Source organism: Saccostrea echinata, unplaced genomic scaffold, assembly GCF_033153115.1.
Source record: "Saccostrea echinata isolate AGI-Se365-2 ecotype Australia unplaced genomic scaffold, CSIRO_AGI_Sech_v1 ptg000014l, whole genome shotgun sequence".
Lineage (NCBI taxonomy): Eukaryota > Metazoa > Mollusca > Bivalvia > Ostreida > Ostreidae > Saccostrea > Saccostrea echinata.
Genome location: NW_026889763.1, coordinates 9379224 through 9401323, shown reverse-complemented (window position 1 = coordinate 9401323; position 22100 = coordinate 9379224). Strand labels below are relative to the sequence as shown.

The window sequence follows — 22100 nt, the reverse complement described above, 5'->3', positions numbered from 1 at the left end:
AGTGTCAATTTTTGTACTTTATTTAGAAACATACATCTTATCATAATTGTTAAAACTCACGTTTACCCCGACAACCTTATATATAAGGACATGTATATATATAACCAGGGACGTATAAAATTTACTAACAGGATACTATTAGGCAACTTCTTCAGCACCATGTTTATTTGCCCAAAACGTCACACACAACGCGACAAGTTTTTCAAACTACGTTTATATTATTCCCAGTGAAAAAGTTGTTTACTGATGGTGTATCCTGTTCTTTTGTTTGTTGGTATGGGTTTTTAATAAATTTGCATTTGTACGTTGTACATAATTAAATATAAAGCAAACAACTACCAAGTTTGGCAAATTCTCGGAAAAGAGGTCGATCAGGGACATGTATAGATAAGTTTGAATACAACTGTATTATACTAAGATAAGGATGATAAGAAGTGCCAACAACTAATCTTGAATAATTTTTTGACAGATAAATAAAGGTTTTGATCAGAAAAATTTCATAGCTTTAGAAATATATTATTTTTGAAATTGACCTACGAAATCCTACAACTTACGAGATATATAAAGTTGCCTATCTCTTTAGTATATACGATTGATTGATTGTATGTTGTTTTACGTCCCATTCGAGAATTTTTCACTCACATAGAGACGTCACCATCGGTGAAGGGCTTCAAATTTTTACCTTTACTCGGCACTTAGGGTCATTGAGCAGTGAGGAATCTTTATCGTGCCAACGCCTGCCGTGACACGGGGCCTCGGTTTTTAAGGTCTCATCCGAAGGACCCGAAACTTTCACTTCAAAGTGCCGAGCGCATGGCGAAGGAACAGTTGCTACCCATTTTTTATCGACTTAGGTCAGTCGCGGCCGAGATTCGAACTCACGACTTCCCGATCACGGAGCGAGCGCTCTACCGATTGAGCTACCGTGAACGGTTTAGTATATACGAGGGGTGATCAAAAAGTTCGCAAACTAATTGAATTTCTTCCTTAAAAGAAAAAAAATGAGGTTTCAGTGTTCATTATTTTCTCCGATTGATGCACATCTGCCACCGTTCTGCACATGCGCGAATCTCGTGATCCAGGCGGTAACGTGGCATGCTCCGTAGTGGGCAGAAGCTGAAAAAATTTTCCGAGTCATATTTCTTCAGGCCCGTAGGAAGCAATTTTACTTTGAGGGGGCTTCTTACGGCCATGTTCTTACCATGCAAGTCATATTTTATAACAAGAACAGTTCATCTGTCAGAAATGGCCAAATCACGACAATAGGATGGGTGGATCAGGATATCCCTTCCCAGAATTAGCATGGTGACCATCACAACCCGAGTCCTCTGTCTCGGGGAGCGTCGTCGTTTATCCAAATGAATGTGGATAAAGTATGGGCGCCTTCTTTTTTTCATATCTCATATGTTTAAAGTCAAAAGTAAACGATATTTAAGGGATTTAATAATTATATTATTGTTAAGATATTCTACTATTTTTCTAATTGTAACTTGGCGATCTTTCATAACAAATTGCTCAACTAAGGACACATCTTTTCCCCGGCTTGCTTTCGCTAGGCAACAGAACAAACATCTTTTTTAACCACCTCCCTGCCTTCACTAAAAGAATCAATCTAATTAATGATTGAACTTCTGGTAAGTCTTTTGTCTTCATAAACCTTGTACAAATTATCATATTCTACTGCAAAGGAATAAACGTTAAACTTTACAGCCGTTTGTTGCTCGAGTATGACTGAGTCAACCATTTTTTGTCACAAGTCACCTACCTATTGACGTTATTATGACGTCACAAACACGGAGAAAACATTATATAACATCGGCTATTTATAGAACATGTGATTGACCATATGTATGCCACATTTCATTCTGATCTGAATTGTGGTTTTGTAAATTATAGAGATAGTTTGCGAACTGTTTGATCACCCTCGTACGTCCCAGATATAACCGGTTACTCGAGTACTCGTCTCGAGGTCCGAGTATCGATTCCTAAATTCAGTACTCGAGTATTTCACTTATCTAGCTTGTAATTAAGACCCCGACATGTTTTGACAAATAAAGTCATTAGCACCTTTGTCAGTGGCGAAATATTATTTTGTTTTTATAGACAGGGACAGGTCATGATTGGAATTCAGCTTATAAAGCAAGTTCTCTGTTAATAAGTAGCAAAAAATGATTTCATCTCAATGTCTGGAAATATTTTAAACGAATTTGGCAATTCTCAAACTATAAAAAATCCAACTCTTTGTAGCTGAATTTACCTACACGAGATGGATAATAAACATTTTTAAATAATTTACGTATCAAGCATAGTTAACTCGAAAAAACACTGGAATAACAAGATTTAAACTTTTTAAATTCTATGCAGATGGAAAAAAAAATTTCAGGCAAACGATCTGATGATATAATTGACATGGTCAAAACATCAAGATTGAAATCCTTTCGCAACACCTGCCCGTGTCGACAAATTGAATACCGCGCGTTAGCGCGATATGATAATTTTTCGGCACGGACAGAGTAACAACAGCAACATTTTATAATTTATAAGAAATTGATAACATAATGATGAACATACTACAGTATAATCAAAATTTTTGCTTTGATGGGGGGGGGGGGGGGTAATTTTCGTTGTTTTGGTGGTATGGAGATATCCACGAATTCATGTTCCCCACGAAATATGAAATTTTAATATTACAGTATCATGGTTCTTCGACCACGAAATAGAATCTCAAATAATCGATATTGTTTCATCAGACAACGAAAATTTTACCCCACGAAAATGTCATTTTACCGCACAAAGTTTTTAAAGTAAAAAGATGTCAAAACAATTGAAGAAATTGCTTCTCATTTTAGTAATATCAGCAGCAATATGTCAGTCATCAAAACTGAAATCGATCTACAGGACCATGTATTTTTATAACTGTTTTTTTTTTTTATTAATTTTGTTTTTGATCAGACAAATACCGAAGGGAAAAATGTATTATGAAAGAATTTCAGACACTATCTTATATTTACAACGCAAAAACAGTTTATCGAAATTGAAAGAAATATGCATCTTTATGTATATTCACGGTTTTATTCAGAGCAAATAAAATATGTATAGGAATAGTGTAATACTTTATTCTATTTTTGATGCATCCAATACCTTTCTTCAGATATTCAAAATTGATTCACATAAAAATAGATCTTCATGTAATTTACATCGGTATCAAGTTTTATTCTCAACCAGAACAAAAACTGTAGAAGGAGTAACATTTTGAATAAAAAAATTATCGTCCGACAGGCAGCTAGCAAGAGGACGGACATTTTATTAATGAATATGCTCCCCACTTTTTAGTGTCAGGAATTTCAGTCAAAAGTCATAAAGAATCTCAGAGTACTCATGCCCTACAGAAGGAGGCCTATTTTTTCCTGCCGCGGAGACCTATTTACTCAGAGGGAGATGATGTGATCAAAATTAGTCTCTTGAGTCCCGCTCCGATAAACTAAATCAAATCCTCCAATCAACATGGCTGATGTAATCATCTTCCAAACTGTGTCAGTCCTTTAATTTCGACTCCCTTTAAATATTTAAAACTGTATTTTTACCCATATGAAAAAGTGACTTGACTGCGGATTTGTAATTAGCTTCTCAATACATTACAGGGATACAGTAAATCTGCATATCAGAAATCGTAGTTTATGTAAAGAAGATATCTCTCTATTCAACTATGGTAGGGAAATAGAAAGAATTAATTCCTACATTACATTCCACAGAACAAACCACAAGTCTCTTATGAGACTGTAGCTCTATTGGTTTGTACTTATAACAAAGGAAGAGAAAAATAGCATTTGCACTGTCTTGAAACTATGCAACAGCAATAAATAGACTAATGACCCGTGGTTTAGTCTCTTTGTGGCAAGATTTATTGCAATCAGACTAAAATTGTTGGAGAAGAAGCCTTTTTCAAGAATTTTATAAAAATTTCTATTTTTAGTAACATGACAAGGCTGTTTCAATAAAATCAAAAACCGATACAGAGAATTATGTATCACAGTGTACTCTACATTTGAGCAAAGTAATATTGAAATCAGATCAAAACTGTGGGAGAAGTAGAATGGAAGTATTTCAAAGAAAATTCTATTTTAGTAACAATGGCAACACCATTATTCGAAACTGAAAACCGATATAGAGAATTATTTATCTCCTTGAAATCTCCTTGTGTCCAAATCATATTAAAATCAGACTAAAACAGTAGGAGAAGTAGAAAACTGTAGGAGGAGGAGTGTTTTGAAAGTATTTCACAGAAATTTCTATTTTTAGTAATCATGGCAACATTATTACTTAAGATTAAAAACTGATGCATCGAATTATGTATCTTAGTGTAGTCTACTTGTGTGCCAAGTTATACTGAAATCAGACCAAAGCTGTAGGAGGAGCAAACTCCATACAGTGTCGATTCTCCGGGACTACTTTCCCTACGAATAATGATATGGAGTTGTAGCGTAACGTAATACTGAGCTGTCTGGAGCTTGTAGGAGGAGTAGCATTTTAAAGGAATTCATAGAAATTTCTATTTTTAGTATGTCAATATCATTCATCAAAATCAAAAACTGATGCATCGAATTATGTATCTTAGTGTAGTCTACTTGTTTGCCAAGTTATACTGAAATCAGACCAAAACTGTGGGAGGAGTAGCGTTTTGAAAGTATTTCATAGAAATTTCTTTATTAGTAACCATGGGAACACCGCCTATTGAAATCAAAAACTGATGCACGGAGTTGTGCATCTTAGTGTAGTCTACTTTTGTGCCAATTATAATAAAATCAGACCAAAACTGTAGGAAAAATTTTACAGACAGACGGACGACGTACCTTACTATCGCATAAGCTCTTCTGATCTCTGACCAGTACAGCTAAAAACTCGAGAGTATTAACCGTTCACGGTAGCTCAGTCGGTAGAGCCGGGAGGTTGTGAGTTCGAATCTCGACCGCGACTGACCTAAGTCGATAAAAAATGGGTAGCAACTGTTCCTTCGTCATGCGCTCGGCACTTTGAAGTGAAAGTTGCGGGTCCTTCGGATGAGACCTTAAAAACCGAGGCCCGTGTCACGGTCATCGTTGGCACGATAAAGATCCCTCACTGGTCAATGGCCCTGAGTGCCGAGTAAAGGTCAAAATTTGAAGCCTTTCACCGGTATATGGTGACGTCTCTATATGAGTGAAAAATTCTCGAATGGGACGTAAAACAACATACAATCAATCAATCAATCAATCGAGAGTATTAATATGGCGTTTTGTCAGCATTTTAAGTTGAAAACAAAATTAATACACTCTTTCCTGAGTGAAACAGTTTCCACAACCGAAGCTCATTTTTTAAGACTGTTCTTCTCTCACTTATATATTTGTTTCATTTGACATAGAGGATGATGAATTGGATTTAAAAAAAATGCCTTAATTGGTGGCACACGGTAGTCACTCATAGATATTGATAATGAAATACTAACCTGTTTTAAATTCTTTAATTAAATAAAAAAAAATCGAATCAATTTAAGTTACGGAAAAAATGTTCATGAAATATTTGAAAAAGTTCTTATAATTTTTGTCTCTATATATTTGGTGCTCCATCCATCTATTAATTATAAAAATGACCCATTCGTTCAGTTTATTTTCATTGAAGTACAAATACGGATGATTTAGAGTTCTGTACTTAAATTTTAATTTTACAACTCATTTGAGACAAAAATTGAAAAAACAAGATGTGTTTGTGAAACACTGATGCCCCCGTATGGCAGCTTATGGCGAAGGTTAAAGTTTCTTCAAATGCAAGTCAAAATCCAGGCCAAAAGATAAAAAATGTTGATAGCCAAAGAAAGGTCTTGTCTCGAGGAATACACCTGTGAAATTTGAAAGACCTAGATACATGTACAACTGTTCAAAAGTTATGGCGAAGGTTAAAGTTTTTAAATAAAAGTCCAAGGTCAAGGTCAAAGTGGTTGATATCCAAAGGAAGATCTTGTCACAAGGATTACATATGTGAAGTATGAAAGCCCTAGCACCAACCATTCAAAAGTTATGGCCAAGGTTAAAGTTTTTCAAAAGTAGGTCAAACTCATAGGTCAAGATCAAAGGGTCAAAGTGGTTGGTATCCAAAGGAAGGTCTTGTCACAAGGATTACATATGTGAAGTATGAAAGCCCTAGCATCAACCATTCAAAAGTTATGGCCAAGGTTAAAGTTTTTCAAAAGTAGGTCAAACTCCTAGGTCAAGGTCAAAAGGTCAAAGTGGTGGTTGGTATCCAAAGGAAGGTCTTATCGCAAGGATTACATATGTGAAGTATGAAAGCCCTAGCTCCAACCATTCAAAAGTTATGGCCAAGGTTAAAGTTTTTCAAAAGTAGGTCAAACTCCTAGGTCAAGGTCAAAGGGTAAAAGTGGTTGATATCCAGAGGAAGGTCTTGTCACAAGGAATACACGTGTGAAGTTTGAAACCCTAAGCACCAACTGTTCAAAAGTTATGGTCAAGGTTAAAGTTTTTCAAAAGTAGGTCAAACTCCAAGGTCAAGGTCAAAAGGTCAAAGTTGTTGGTATTCAAAGGAAGGCCTTGTCACAAAGAATACACATGTGAAGTTTGAAACCCCAAGCACCAACTGTTCAGAAGTTATGGCCAAGGTTAAAGTCTCATAAAATTTTGCAAAAGTGGGTCAAACTCCAAGGTCAAGGTCAAAAGGTCAAATATGATGGTACCCAAAGAAAGGTCTTGTCACAAGAAATACACATGTGAAATATGAAAGTCATAGCTCCAACCAATCAAAAGTTATGGGCAAGGTTAAAGTTGACAACAGACAGACAGACAAACAGACAAACGGACAAACAGACAAACATATAAACAGACAAACAGACAGACTGGACAAAAACAATATACCCCCGGGATCTTTCGATCCGGGGGCATAAAAATATTGTTATTTGAAGTTACCTTGCCCCCCCCCCCCCGCTTAAAATCAAAGGTGATTGGATACAAATATAATTCTTTCCCCAATTTACTTGCTTCGCAAAAGTTCTGTACCTGATGTTATGTACATGGAAACACAAGCATGTTCCGTCCTTATCAAATTAACTAATTACTTCAATTAATAATTTTGAATAAATCGATTTTGGAATAAAAAGGCATTTTAAAAAAAATATAAAATCACATCAGTGTTTTGCAAATAAATTAACGGACGAACTTTAAAATATTATACCCTTAAGTTCTACATGATGTATTTTTTCGATTTTCGGCCATATAATAAAAATGTTATCTATGTGTAATCATTAATACAAGTTAGTCGTAAAAAACTAAAATTAATATAATATATAAATGGTGAGGATATATGTTAATTTTAGATACAATATTGTATGCAAAATTGAGTTAATGTTTAAAGGACCTACCATACACTGTATACCAAAGAGTTTTAATTCCAGTTTTTATCCAGTTTGAGTGATAAGCCTTACAACTAAAAAAGTACTGAAATCTATCTACAGTGTATACTCCATTTTAAATAAATTCAAGCATTCTTAACATTTCATAAGACCAAGACGAATGAATTAAACACTTCATTTGTATGTATTCTCCCCAATAAAGTAAGCAACAGTGATATTTGTCCATCAATACTTCGTTGTCTTTAAACAAATTTCATGGTGTAAATGGCTGATCCCTATATGTTAAAAGTAAAATAAATAAAGTCAATATTGACGCCTTTATACAATATAATTTCTCATGAGCAAAACACTTTTTGATTAGTGTACAGAGGGTCCTTAATTTTCAACAAAACACTATAAATCTTTGCTGGTTAGTATCAGGTATACGTATAAACTGTACTAATTATCATCAAAATAATTTAAAACGTTGCTGATTCTTATCAGGTTTTTGAGATATTCAAATTCAAAATTAGTCTTGCACATGAAAACTGCAAATATCAAGAATAATTTGACACTGCATTAGTACAGTAAGTAAATTGGATGCAAATTAAAAACACATTAAATTAGTCTTAGTTTGATTACATTTATAGACTTGTTAATATAATAATTTCCTCTGACAACCAACTTTACATTAACAGGTCTTAATTAATTCTATTTTTTTCTCTGTCTCTATCTTGAATGACTACACAAATATATTTCTTGTTAAGTTGAAGCTTCAATAAATTTGACTGTGCTTATTATGTTTATCAAGGTGCTAAATAAACAGTGTTTTACATGCCATAAAGAGAGTAGTCCTAATGAATATATTATATATATAGTAAAGCCTTAACTCAAATCTAACCCAAGAGTAGTGAAATTAAAATTAGAATTACAGTTTACAGACAATGATTGTAAAATGTGTCAAAAGAGACCTGTCTGTACTCTTTTGATATTTTTGTTTTTTTTTTTATCTACAGTTAAATTTAAGACAAGTATATATATATATATATATATATATATATATATATATATATATATATATATATATATATATATATATATATATATATATATATATATATATATATATAGATAGATAGATAGATAGATAGATAGATAGATAGATAGAGAGAGAGAGAGAGAGAGTCATATAAAGCTAAGTGTTATGCAATATAAACACCACATAAATTTGTATTCGCCGATCGAGACTTTCGAGTATATTACCGACTTTCTACTGAGTTTGTACTTTGTAATTTGTCATCTTCTATTGACACAAGGCAATAAGGCAGAATCTATTGGTTTTAGAGGCTTGAAATGACTGACCGATAAACATCGACTCTAGAACCAGAGGCGAGCCAACCATTTGGTTCTTTGAAGAAGTATTGGACGAATCAGTGTCTGAAGGCTATTTCTTGCTTAGGGAATATACTGTAGGAGTTGTATCTTGTAGATAAGTAAGAAAATTCCTAGAAAGTGTCCGTAGTGGTAGCTTAAAATAACCAATCTCCGTATCAAAAGGTGAAAAGTGTGTATGTGTGCGTGTGTTTTCAAAACAAGCGATATTTTTTAGGAACATATATTCGATTTCCGAACTCTGGTCATTGGTATTTTCAGGAAAAAATTAGAATATTGCGGAAGTGAGTTTAACATGTTTAATCTTTTCTGTTGTTGCCCTGTGACGTAAAAATCGGTATTCGTGTATGTCTGCAACAAATTTAAATGCAATAAGGCAAATCTAAGATGGAGAGAAATGAGATTGGGTGACGAGGGACAGGCAATGTAAATGAGGATTTGTTGTAATTAATCGCTAGCAATAAATTGGTAAGGGCAGTGATCCGGCGGTCCAGTTAGATAAAGTGAACAGAGAGTTGGTCACAGAGACCCACTGCCAAAACTTTAATCAAGAGTCGTCTACAATTACCATTCAGACCCGAAGTCATTCGGGATTTTTTGAAGTTTGAGTGGTTTATATTCAAACGGTGGCCAAGAAACACAATTCACACAAGAGGTGAGATTGTTTTAGCGTTTTATTTATCAAGCCTTTTTCAATGGCTTCTGCTACATGTCGTCTTTAATGTCAGAAAACTTCGCTTTTTATCTAGTAGTCTATATTGGTACAGTCTCTGCCTTTAAACTGTTAAATGGATGTCATAAAAAATTCAATTTTGTTGCTTCAGGAAGTAACATGTGAATTTGATTAATATAATTACCAGTAACCGAAACTAATAGGTGAGTAACTTTTTTACTTTACCTGTATCTAACTTAATTTTCATCCTTAAAATAGTCAAGAAAGCTCAATATATGAGTAATTTTTTCACATCGGGGACCGATCTCAGATGTCTTTACAAGATAGATAGGGACGGATTACCTTGTCACAGCGATGCAATTGACGGTCGCGGCTTCCTAGTCTAACACAACGGACAAGACGGATATAAACGGTAGATAGAATGGTTCAGACGCATTCAGTGACACTTTGAATCCACTGAATCCGGTTGACCACTAATTGACGACAGATCTACCGTTTTAATGAAAGGGAAGGAACGACATTTTAGCACTACTGCAATATTTCACAACCAATCGCCCCCATTGACGAGAAAAAGGAAAACTGTGAGGACACTGTCGACGTTACAGGAAATACAATTAACCGCCTATTTGCTGTCCTTTTTATGGAATATTTTCTCCCAACTTCGAACAAAACATGCATGAAACCGAATTACGCGTTTTCCTTATGAATGCAGTCTTTTGTCCCCTAAAGATGATAAACGAAACATTATAATTAGCCCCTTCACGATATCTTTTTGCAAGGCAAATTAATAACGTTTGGCGAAGTTTTTGTGGACAGATAATAATATAAATGACGTATATTGAACAATTACTTTTACGTCATATTTCACCAAAGTATATCATTTTTTCTCTGCAAAAGAGCAGTATCGCAGCTATCGTGAAACGCGGTCTATATAAATCATAGTTCGTATTTGACACTTCCATAAGAAATATCGAACAAGAAACTTTAACCATTCTATTTAAAATATGGTTTTAAATGTAAGGCCAACAATAAAAAAAAGTATATTTTGTTTGATGTAGTCCAACCAACCAAAATAGCCCATAACCAATCTTTATTTTGTCATAAATGAATTTTATTAGGTCACCTGAGTCTCTCAGGTGACTATTGCTATCTGTTTTCGTCTGTTGTCGTTCGTCGGCCGTAAACTTTTGAACATTTTTAGCTTCTTCTCTGGAATCACTGAACCAATTTCAACCAATTTTGACATTTAGCATCTATGGGTGAAGGGGGTAAAAATTGTGAAATTCATGGCCCCTGCCCCCCTGGGGCCTGAGGGGTTGGGCTAAAACCATCAATTTTAATGCAATCTTCAAAAATCTTCTTCTTTACTCCTGGACATCAAGCAGTCAAACTGTTGGCATGATTGTAATAAGCATTGAGCCCTCTACCAAAATTGTGAATTTCATGGCCCCAGGGTCAGGGGTTCTGGCACTAGGGTGGGGCTTTAATGATTATATACTGAAAATGCATTAATTCTTTAAAAACCTTCTCCTCTGCTCCTAGGTATTTAGCTGATGAACTAAGTACATAGTTATGATGAGCAAGAGTGCCTCTTCCAAAATTTTGAATTTCATGGCCCCTGGGTCAGGGGTTCTGGTGTTAGGGCGGGGCTCTAATGATTATATAGTGAAAATGCATTAAATCTTCTACTCTGCTCCTGGGCATTAAGCCGATGAATCAAGTACACAGTTATGATGAGCAAGAGTGTCTCTTCCAAAATTGTGAATTTCATGGGCCCTGGGTCAGGGGTTCTGGTGTAAGGGCGGGGCTCTAATGATTATATAGTGAAAATGCATTAATTCTTTGAAAATCTTCTTCTCTGCTCCTGGGTATTAAGCCGAAGAATTAAGTACATAGTTATGATGAGCAAGAGTGCCTCTTCCAAAAATATGAATTTCATGGCCCGGCCCTGGGTCAGGGGTTCCATGTGGGGGGGGGGGGCTTATTTATTATATACTGAAAATAAATTAATGCTTTGAAAATCTTCTCTGCTCCTGGGTATTGAGCTGATGAACTAAGTACATAGTTATTATGAGCAAGAGTGCCTCTTCCAAAATTGTGAATTCCATGGCCCCTGGGTCAGGGGTTCCATGGGAGGGTGTATTATTATATACTGAAAATAAATTAATGCTTTGAAAATCTTCTCTGCCCCTTGGTATTAATTCGTTTAAACAAACTAAATACGTACATAGTTATGATGAGCAAGAGAGTCTCTTCCAAAATTGTGAATTTCGTGGTCCCTTGGTCAGGGGTTCTGGTGTTAGGGCGGGGCTCTAATGATTATATAGTGAAAATGCATTAATTCTTTGAAAATCTTCTACTCTGCTCCTGGGCATTAAGCCGATGAATCAAATACATAGTTATGATGAGCAAGAGTGTCTCTTCCAAAATTGTGAATTTCATGGGCCCTGGGTCAGGGGTTCTGGTGTAAGGGCGGGGCTCTAATGATTATATAGTGAAAATGCATTAATTCTTTGAAAATCTTCTTCTCTGCTCCTGGGTATTAAGCCGAAGAATTAAGTACATAGTTATGATGAGCAAGAGTGCCTCTTCCAAAAATATGAATTTCATGGCCCGGCCCTGGGCCAGGGGTTCCATGTGGGGGGGGGGGGCTTATTTATTATATACTGAAAATAAATTAATGCTTTGAAAATCTTCTCTGCTCCTGGGTATTGAGCTGATGAACTAAGTACATAGTTATTATGAGCAAGAGTGCCTCTTCCAAAATTGTGAATTCCATGGCCCCTGGGTCAGGGGTTCCATGGGGGGTGTATTATTATATACTGAAAATAAATTAATGCTTTGAAAATCTTCTCTGCCCCTTGGTATTAATTCGTTTAAACAAACTAAATACGTACATAGTTATGATGAGCAAGAGAGCCTCTTCCAAAATTGTGAATGTCGTGGTCCCTTGGTCAGGGGGTCTTGCGCTTGGGTGGGGTTCTATTGATTAATTAGCAAAATGCATTAATGCTTTGAAAAACTTCTCCTCTGCCCCTGAATACAAGCAAACAAACTAAATTCAATAATATCAATGTAAATGTATTAAATATAATTGTAAGTAAATGTGCCTTTTCTGTGCTTCTGGGTATCTAGGAGGCAGAGTACAGCAGACCTGTTTACTCTTACGATTTCGCCGTATTTTCTACGGATTTTGAGTCAAAAATACGTCTCACGTTTTGATATCATGAAAATACGGATAATCAGAAATCCATTCTTTGTTATTTTAGCATTTAGTTTTTCGTTATGATCTGTCTCAGTTTGAAGCTTTTTAATCGCTAAAAAAAGAGATAGATTTCACGGTAGCTCAGTCGGTAGAGCGCTCCCTCTGTGATAGGGAGGTCGTGAGTTCGAATCTCGGCCGCGACTGACCTAAGTCGATAAAAAATGGGTAGCAACTGTTCCTTCGTCATGCGTTCGGCACTTTGAAGTGAAAGTTGCGGGTCCTTCGGATGAGTCCTTAAAAACCGAGGTCCCGTGTCACGGCAAGTGTAGGCACGATAAAGATTCCTTACTGATCAATGCTCTGAGTGCCGAGTAAAGGTCAAAATTTGAAGCCCTTCACCGGTACATGGTGACGTCTCTATATGAGTGAAAAATTCTCGAATGGGACGTAAAACAACATACAATCAATCAATCAAACACTTAAATGATTTCAGGTTGCCAAAACGCGGTGGTATAAAAAATGACAGAAACCCCTCAAAAGAAAGCAAGGTGTGATATTAATCTTTGTTATTAAACCATGTTTTGGTAATTAAAAATGTAGTTGTTCTCTAATAATATATGTAAAATAGATGAAAAGAGAAATCTTACGGACTAATGCCAAATCTCACTGACAAATCTTATTAAAAAAATACTGACAGACAACAATTTGGGTAAACAGGTCTTGTACAGTCACAATTGTGATGTGAAGCAAATGAGAGTTACTCCCCTTCGCTTAATATTATTAATCAAGAAATCCTTGTGTATAATGTAATTAACAGGTTATTTGATCGAATGAGAATACAAGAAAGAATATTATATATATATATATATATATATATATATATATATATATATATATATATATATATATATAGCACAAAGATATTCACTTTTACAAGGATACCCACTTCCGCCCCAGCCCGGGGTTGAACTCTCGACCTACGGAATCTGTCTCCTAGCAGTACAGGAACAGCGCGCTAGACCGCTCGGCTATCTAGGCAAGTCAAAAAACTTGCTTTCGATGCCGATGGAATTCTCGCGGCGCTGCCCTACACTACACGGTCATTGAGAATGAAAGTGAGATACAGTTATTTGGACATTAGTTTTATTAGAGGATCGTTACCAATACACGTTGTAATGAAATTAATTTTTATTTATAAAGCACATTTTACAACAACTCTTAAACTAACATAACTGCCCTAAATGAAGAAATATTAATAAAGAAAGCACAAAGATATTCAGTTTTACAAGGATACCCACTTCCGCCCCAGCCCGGGGTTGAACTCTCGACCTACGGAATCTGTCTCCTAGCAGTACAGGAACAACGCTTTCATTCTCAATGACCGTGTAGTGTAGGGCAGCGCCGCGAGAATTCCATCGGCATCGAAAGCAAGTTTTTTGACTTGCCTAGATAGCCGAGCGGTCTAGCGCGCTGTTCCTGTACTGCTAGGAGACAGATTCCGTAGGTCGAGAGTTCAACCCCGGGCTGGGGCGGAAGTGGGTATCCTTGTAAAAGTGAATATCTTTGTGCTTTCTATATTAATATTTCTTCACTTAGGGCAGTTATGTTAGTTTAAGAGTTGTTGTAAAATGTGCTTTATATATATATATATATATATATATATATATATATATATAGAAACAAAAAAAAAATGAATATTTGGTTTAAATGAGCAAAGTATGCTCAAAGTCAGATTCTTGCCTGGAAAGCAGTATAAAAGATTGACATAAAGATTATCTATATATTCAGCAAATTTATAATTGTACACAGTATGTTTACACTGTGGTGATCTAAGTTAGTGTCACTGGTAGAAGAGTCATGGTTGACAAGAGACTGGATGTTGTTTGATACTTTATCAAATTGAACAAAGATTCACAGAGAGCCAGGGTGACTTATTGTAATTAGTGACAAGTGGCAAATATCCACGTTGTATACCCAAGTCTGTGTGTACTGAATTGTAGCACTAGGCAAGTGACAAAAACATATCTGTATATATTAAATACCTTACACAATATGCAAGTGTCCATTCTATTTGTATATTTTGCATTCATTATCATCCCTGTAAGACTTGGGAAAACCAAGTATGATCCCAAGGAGATCACTCGGGTCTGGCACGTTACAATAAGCAAGGGTATTTTTACCAGATTTTTGAAATTCTTGGGCAACATAGCTTTGTCTATCAGTTAATTTAGTTTTGTACTTCCATGGATCCTTTACAGTGTTGTTTTATACTCAGGTGACCGTTAAGGCCCTTGGGCCTCTTGTTTTATCATATCATTTTGTTTGCAAAAATAAAAATTGTCCATGTTTTTAAAGTTTAGATTTATCATTCTTTAACACGCATTTAGATTGAAAGTTTTTCAATGCTAAATCTGTCCAGTTGACTTGTTCTGTGTATAATGGAAAAATCAATAAAAAATTTAAGTCCGTCAATTTTATGATGATTATATTTTTTTTTAAAAAAGCAAAGTATTTATAATTACCTACCTACACACCTTGAAAAACGTGGGTCGGAGTAATCATACCAAAAAAAAAAAATAATAATAATAAATAAATAAATAAAATAAAAAATAAATAAATAATGATTGCCTTATTGCCTAATCTATTCTCAAATGATAAAAAACATGCACTATAAATATTTTATGCCTTTTTAAATAGACAATATACATTATTTAAGAAAAGATTTATGGTGAGTCGCGGCATTTTTTTCCCTTCCTGCAAAATTGAATCATCTCAAGAGAAAGGATACGGAAAAAAGGTGATGTAATATCCGATTGTGGAACATATGATGATGTAACTTTAATACTCGAGATAATGTTGAAGATCATTTGTCAACAAAGTTTGAATCTGTATAAGATTCCCAGTATGATTAGTCTTCAGTGAGAACATAGAAAAACAACATTTCTATTACTTATTTCGAATTCTTATGAAAGAATCGCTTTAAAAAACTGTCATTTCTTTGAAAAAAGTAATTAATTTCAAACCAGGCGTTATCTTATAGAGCTTTAGGACTTAATATATTTTCAATACCTCAAATCATAATCAATCATCAAATTTTACACACAGTTTTAATTACATTGGACTCCCATAATTTGAAAGAAATTTTTACACAGAACCGTTTTGTCTGGAAACAAAAAGAATGATATTGAGCATGGTGCTTGTCTTATTAAAAGTGGATTAAAAGTTAGCTCTTTTATGACTTTTCTCTGAAACTAAATCTAATTCCCGGATGTTTCATAGGAACGCCATCGATTTTGGGGAGCGCACTGCCACGCAATCCCCTTCTAATTAAGAAATTTAGTGAATTCAGTAATAGACTTTTTCACAAAACACCCTCTTTTTCTATCTTTCTGAATTATTACTCCTTCATTTCAAGTATATCAGTTAAAAGAAACTTATTCTGTAAATCAATATTTCTTACACACATATAAAACTATAGTATTAATTATTACTAATAATGAAAATAGATGTATATGCCATGTACTCTAAATTCATTTTTAGAAGAAAGGGAAGGGAAAGATTAGAAACAGAACATCAGAATTTTGGCTCAATAACTTTTCTTCACGATTCCCTGATTAGCCCCCATTTTTCAAAATATTTCTTGAATACGATGTTTAATCTATTCCATATCGGGGCAATTGCTTCGTTTATTGTACCTTTGAATTAAATTGAATGGAATTTCATAAATATTGTGCTTCATGAATGCGATCGAGTTGAAATTCATTAAAGTGTTTTTATTCTTTTAAATGAGAAAAAGAACCAAAATTGTCGGAAAAAGTATGAGAATATCTACAAAGCAACTGCATATAACAAATCCATCAACAATTTGCATCTTTAGTAGGCGGTAACATGCTTATATTTACAATTGTTAGATAAAGAAGCAAACTGTGTACATGCATTTCACACCAGAGCAAGCGTTTAAAAGCAGAGGAAAATCGGATTAATTTCACCGAGTTTAGATGGTGCAATCTAACTGATCACGTCATCTCGTTGTTTGTCAGCACACTTGAAGGTCCAAACTATCGTTAGACATGTTCTATGGAGGCAAACAATTAAAAAAAAATACTGTCACAGCAAGTATAGTCTTCTCATATTACGCTTTTTTTCTTTTATTCGAATAAATTTATTTCAAGTCGTAAGTCTTCTCAAGTCATTTTAGGAAATGCAACTTCACCATTCAGTACAGGCATATAAATTAAATAAAAAAATTCCATCCATTTAAAGACATCTACATTGTATTTTAATTCTAAAATTCTTTTTAAATCTGACAATATGTATAAACACTGCTTTTTATTTCCAATCAAAAAATATTTAAGTTAATCTATCTTTTTTTATTATATGTTTCGACGTAAAATATTGGAATAAAACAATTAATGATTTGAGTTTTTGTAGTATAAATATTGTTTTTAAACAATATGTTGAATATATTTCATTTACACAAGTTGCTATTTATTATATCAAATAAATGGCCTCAACACAAAATCACATTATCAGAATCTGATTTAGATCCGTATTTCAAATTCTAGTATTCAAGATATGATAAAAAAAATATATTGTAAAAATCAAATTTATATCGTATATTTGTAAACAGAAACATAGTACATATTTTGCAAAAAATACATTTTAGATTGGTACTTAGTCGGAGACTGTTGGTAACATAAGAAATATTTCATAGTACAGAATTTTTATCAACCTTGTTGAAATCCTTGTTCCACGCCGTTTCTGACTGAAATCAAACTGCGTAACTCAGTTTTCTTTGAATTGATGGAACATAAAATAAAAGTTATAATCTTGTTTTATATTTTCTAAATTCCATGATCTGAAAATAATGACGCTTATCCAATTTCGAAAGCTTTGAAAGCAAGTCCTCTCAGATTACGAAATGTAATATTTGGCGTTGGTGGAAGAAGCTGAAAGAATAAAGATAGCATAGATCCTAATGTGGTCGTAGATCAGGCTCCGGTGTCAAACCACTGACTCAACACAAATTATCACGGCTAAAATGGCTTTCAGATTGTACAACTTTATTTCAAATCAATAGACTTCATTCACAAAATGTAATTGATTAGGGGGTTTATATGATAAAACTGACTAGTAAAGGGATTTCCCTATCTCTACCGTGTTCACACATTGTTTATGACCGTAGCGAACTTAATGCAGTGATTAAAAAAAAAAGAAGAATCTTTTTGCACTTTTCAATCCGCTGTTCAGAATTAGAAGCGGACAGTGCTCCCAGAGAGTGGGTCGGTGGAGTTCTGATCTGTAGTTGTGAATCAGAGCGCAAGGAACAGTGCATAAGAGAGCAGCATCGACATAATATTGTCGATAAGACCTTAACCATACTTCAACCGTAGACACGTCTCACCCTTTGCACAGTTTTTCAAGAAGGTTTCAAAACATATAAAACTTTTCCTATTTTGATTTTGTATAATACTTCTTGTATATATTTCTAACCACCTGAAACCCATATAGCAACATAACGTATTTTCTTGTGACAAACGAATAGTACTATATAGTATGTCGTAAAATTGCTATCCACACATTATTTTATCAAAACAACTGTAATTTCATTGAATTTTGATTTTTTAATTGCAGATTTATTCCAGTAATGACTACTTCTATAACAGGATTGCCAAACATAACGGAAATGGCATTTAATGCCACTACAAATGAACAAAGCACTTCTTTGCTCTCAGAAAAAACTGCCGAATCACTCAAAGTGACAAGACTAGTTGTGAAACAAATCTTAATACCTATCATCGCAACCGCAGGAATAATAGGAAACATCTTAAATATAATTGTTTTACGGAACCGGAAGATGCGCAGTTCTACAAACGTGTACCTATCGGCCCTGGCTGTGTGCGATATGCTTTACCTGATCTTTACACTAACGTTATCCTTCATTCACTGCAACACTGCTGATCAGCCTAAATCAGCCTTTCATTTTGTACCCCGTGCCCGAGTTTTTTCGGATTTATTTGGGAATACTGCCGTTTGGTTGACCGTCGCCTTCACAATTGAAAGGTACATCGGAGTTTGTCACCCCATGCGTGGCAAAGTATGGTGCACTGTTGGTAAAGCCAAGATATTGTCAGTCCTTGTTTTTGGAGTTTCCTTGGTAAACACTTTCCCGGAGTTTTTTGAAATGGAAATAGTGGAATCATTTTCAAATGGAACAACTTCTTATTCATGTGAACAGACATCTTTCGGAAAGTCAGAGTCTTACTCAATTGGCTATTATTGGTGGTTCGTCACATTCTTTACCTTTGTTCCGTTTGTCTTCCTGTTTGTTTTCAACAGTGTATTAATCAAATCTGTGTGGAAAGCCAGCAAAAGAAGACATCAATTGTCTAATTTCTCAGTGGTTGGAGAGAACTCGCGACAGCAGAGCGAACAGCATAAGGTGACCACCATGTTGATTACGGTAGTACTGATTTTTCTTTTATGTCAGCTGCCTTGGACTGTACTTTTGATGTACCGGACGTATCTTGATGCCAATGATCTATTAAAATCTCAGATGACTTTCATCCTTATATCTGGAAATATATGTAATTTGTTGGTGATCATGAACGCGTCGGGTAATTTTTTGCTTTATTCATACTTCAGTAGCAGATTTCGCAGGACATTCGCTAAAGTATTCTGTAGATGGCGGAAGATACATAAAACGTCACGGGGATCAACCAGTAGCACGTGGAAGTCCTCCAGATATGCCAGTAGCAGTACCGCAACTACTACGTCATCGTGTCATTCAAAACGAGGCACGCTGTCAAGGTCAAGTAAAGGCTTGAAATAGCAGTTACTCTTATACCTAACATCCAATCGCAAAAGCGCAATCTGTTTAACTTGCTTTATCATGTGTGTCAAATGTTGTACAATTCTACTTAATTTCTAAGACATCTGTGAAACTTTTATTTATAACAATTAAATATTATGAGAGTATATTGTATTCAAGCACAAAAAGATGTCGTGCTGATATGTACGTTTCAAATAGTACGTATTTGCTTGATAATTATCCAATACATTTTTTTTTATCTTTTATTATTAATTCATTAAAGATTTTACTGTGAAAAATGATTCACAGGTTAACAAAATATTACGTCACAAATTGCTTTCTTGCATATGTACAGATCGCAAATCAGGATTACGGGTGTTCATAATCCAACAAACCTCTGAATCTATATATACATGTACTAGCTATATATATATATTTCATCAGAAAAAGTGAAGATTTCATTTCATTTAAGTTGCCGCAAACAAACATTATATAACACAGTATAATGAAGGAATAACGCGTAATTAATAACATGAGATCAATTGCAAAAATGTGATCAAACTGTCTTTATGTTCCCTGATTAGTGAATAACTACAGCTTTGAGGATGAAGTGGCTTGGCTTCTGCTGTATAGAATCTGAATCATGCTGCAGGCTTTGGTCATTATCGTCTGTAATTTCCGGGCTGGACAGCTAATCTTATGACGTTATATCAATTTTCCGGCGACGCCTCCGGTTTTGTGATTTATTTGTCATTCTAAAACGATTGATCTTATTCTCTTCCTCTGTTGCCTTACATCTATTTTGTGTCAACTGTATCGTAATCCATTGATGTTGTTTGTTTTTTTTTCATATGAGCGTTTTGTTAGGTTCTACAATTTTTTAGGGGATGGGAGTCTTTTCGGACTTGAGCAATGTAGTTTTGAACTTTTTTCTTTTTTTCTTATTCCTGTATAATTTAAGAGTTCCAATAATTGAAACTTGTGCGATTTTTATGATACCTGGTAATGCTGTACCTCCTCTGAATAAAATGTTAAGGAAATACCAGCAAAAACTATATAGTGTATACAGTGTGTTTGTTAATTTTTCTTAAAAAAAAAACATTTTGATATCTATGAATTCAAGGCTGGTAATGTGTCCTGATTTTTTGTCTAAGAACATCTAATGGTACTATGATTTTAAATTAAGAATATCTTGGAAAATTATCAGTGGAAAAAGTACATTGAAAGGATACTCACTCCCGCCCCAACCCGGGGTTGAACTCATGACCTGCGAAATCTGTCTCCTAGCAGTGCAGGAACAGCGCTCTTGGCCGCTGGACCATCTAGGCAAGTTGATCACACAACTTGCTTTCGATGCCCATGGAATTCTAGCGGCGGCGCCCTACATTACAGTTGGTCATTGAGAATGGAAGTGAGATACAGGTATTTGGACATAAGTTTTATTAGAGGGTCGTTATCGATACAATATATAGGATCTCCTATAATTTCTGATTGGATATGATTTAACATGTGTGTTTTCTATCCCCTCTGCTGAGGGGAGTGATGAAACCATTAAACATGGGAGATAATTTTTACACAAAGTTTTCAATTATGGTTTTTATCCCATTACTTTCCTCTGTGTTTTCGTACGTGCATAAAAACGCAGTATTATCACACCACTAAAAATACTGCGTAATATCGTTCTGCTCTACTTACTAAATTTCCACTTAGTTACCCGTTGTATATAACACTGATGTCTGGACTGGTCATTTTGAATAGGAAGTGTAAATTAATTTATTATTGGCCAAATCAATGTAACTGGGAACTAACTGTTCACCTAAAAACAGACCCTAGTTATTCTACTGGAATCATTCATTCAAGAAACAAAAAAAAAAACAAAAAACAAAAAAAAAACAACCAAACAAACAAACAAAAAGAATGCAACAAGTGGTCTGTAACACGGCTTGCGAGGCCGCATTTTTTGATGAAGGATAGTTTTGTCATTTCATTTTTCAATCATTATGCAATTGTTTTTATATACAAAGGAGATGGGCGAACATAGCGTGCAAAAAGCCTATAGCTTCAGAAGTATAAAAATCATGTTCAGTTTGTGAATTTAATATTTAGAGTAAAGTTCTCATTATTGAAATTTATGAAATTGTGATAAACAAAACTTTTTTGAGGAAAATTTTTTCGGCAAAATTTATTCTTTTATTAAAAAAATTAATGTGGTATTCGTGGGGTTCGAACCCCAGCAATAAAAATCCTGAGTATCATCTTCTTTCAAGACTAGCACCCTAACCACTAGACTACACAAGTCCTGACAAATAGTGGCATTTAAATCATGTTTGTGATATGACCCTTGACTTAATGGACTTCAAGTATTTCTCGAAAAGATGCGAATGTTATGTCATAAAAGTATATTTTTAAGGTATAGTGGGTCATTGCTCCATATTTTTGGTAACCAAAAAATGAATATTTTTATGCAAAGTTTGAGGATTAACTTCCAAAAAGGTGGAGCGAAGACCCACTCATATCGAAAAATAGTGTTATAGTATGAGAAAATGACTCTTTTTGCCCGCTTTAGTGTGTGTCTAATATTTCACAGACAAATAATTTCAATCTTTGAGGGATTTTTGCAAATTGTAGAGATTTTACATAAAGTATA

General features: G+C 34.6%; 1 protein-coding gene across 1 annotated transcript; it reads left to right on the top strand.

Annotated features, from left to right (window-relative positions):
- Positions 1-8676: 8676 nt before the first annotated feature.
- Positions 8677-19737, top strand: LOC133187202 (FMRFamide receptor-like). Its single transcript, XM_061322565.1, has 3 exons — positions 8677-9419; positions 9589-9640; positions 18277-19737. Exon 3 carries the CDS (start codon positions 18290-18292, stop codon positions 19472-19474), a length of 1185 nt encoding a protein of 394 aa, XP_061178549.1. The 5' UTR covers positions 8677-9419; positions 9589-9640; positions 18277-18289; the 3' UTR covers positions 19475-19737.
- Positions 19738-22100: the final 2363 nt, after the last annotated feature.

Bases quoted from the DNA above. Each gene is read 5' to 3' on its own strand.
- LOC133187202 (XM_061322565.1), top strand. From the start codon at position 18,290: ATGACTACTTCTATAACAGGATTGCCAAACATAACGGAAATGGCATTT.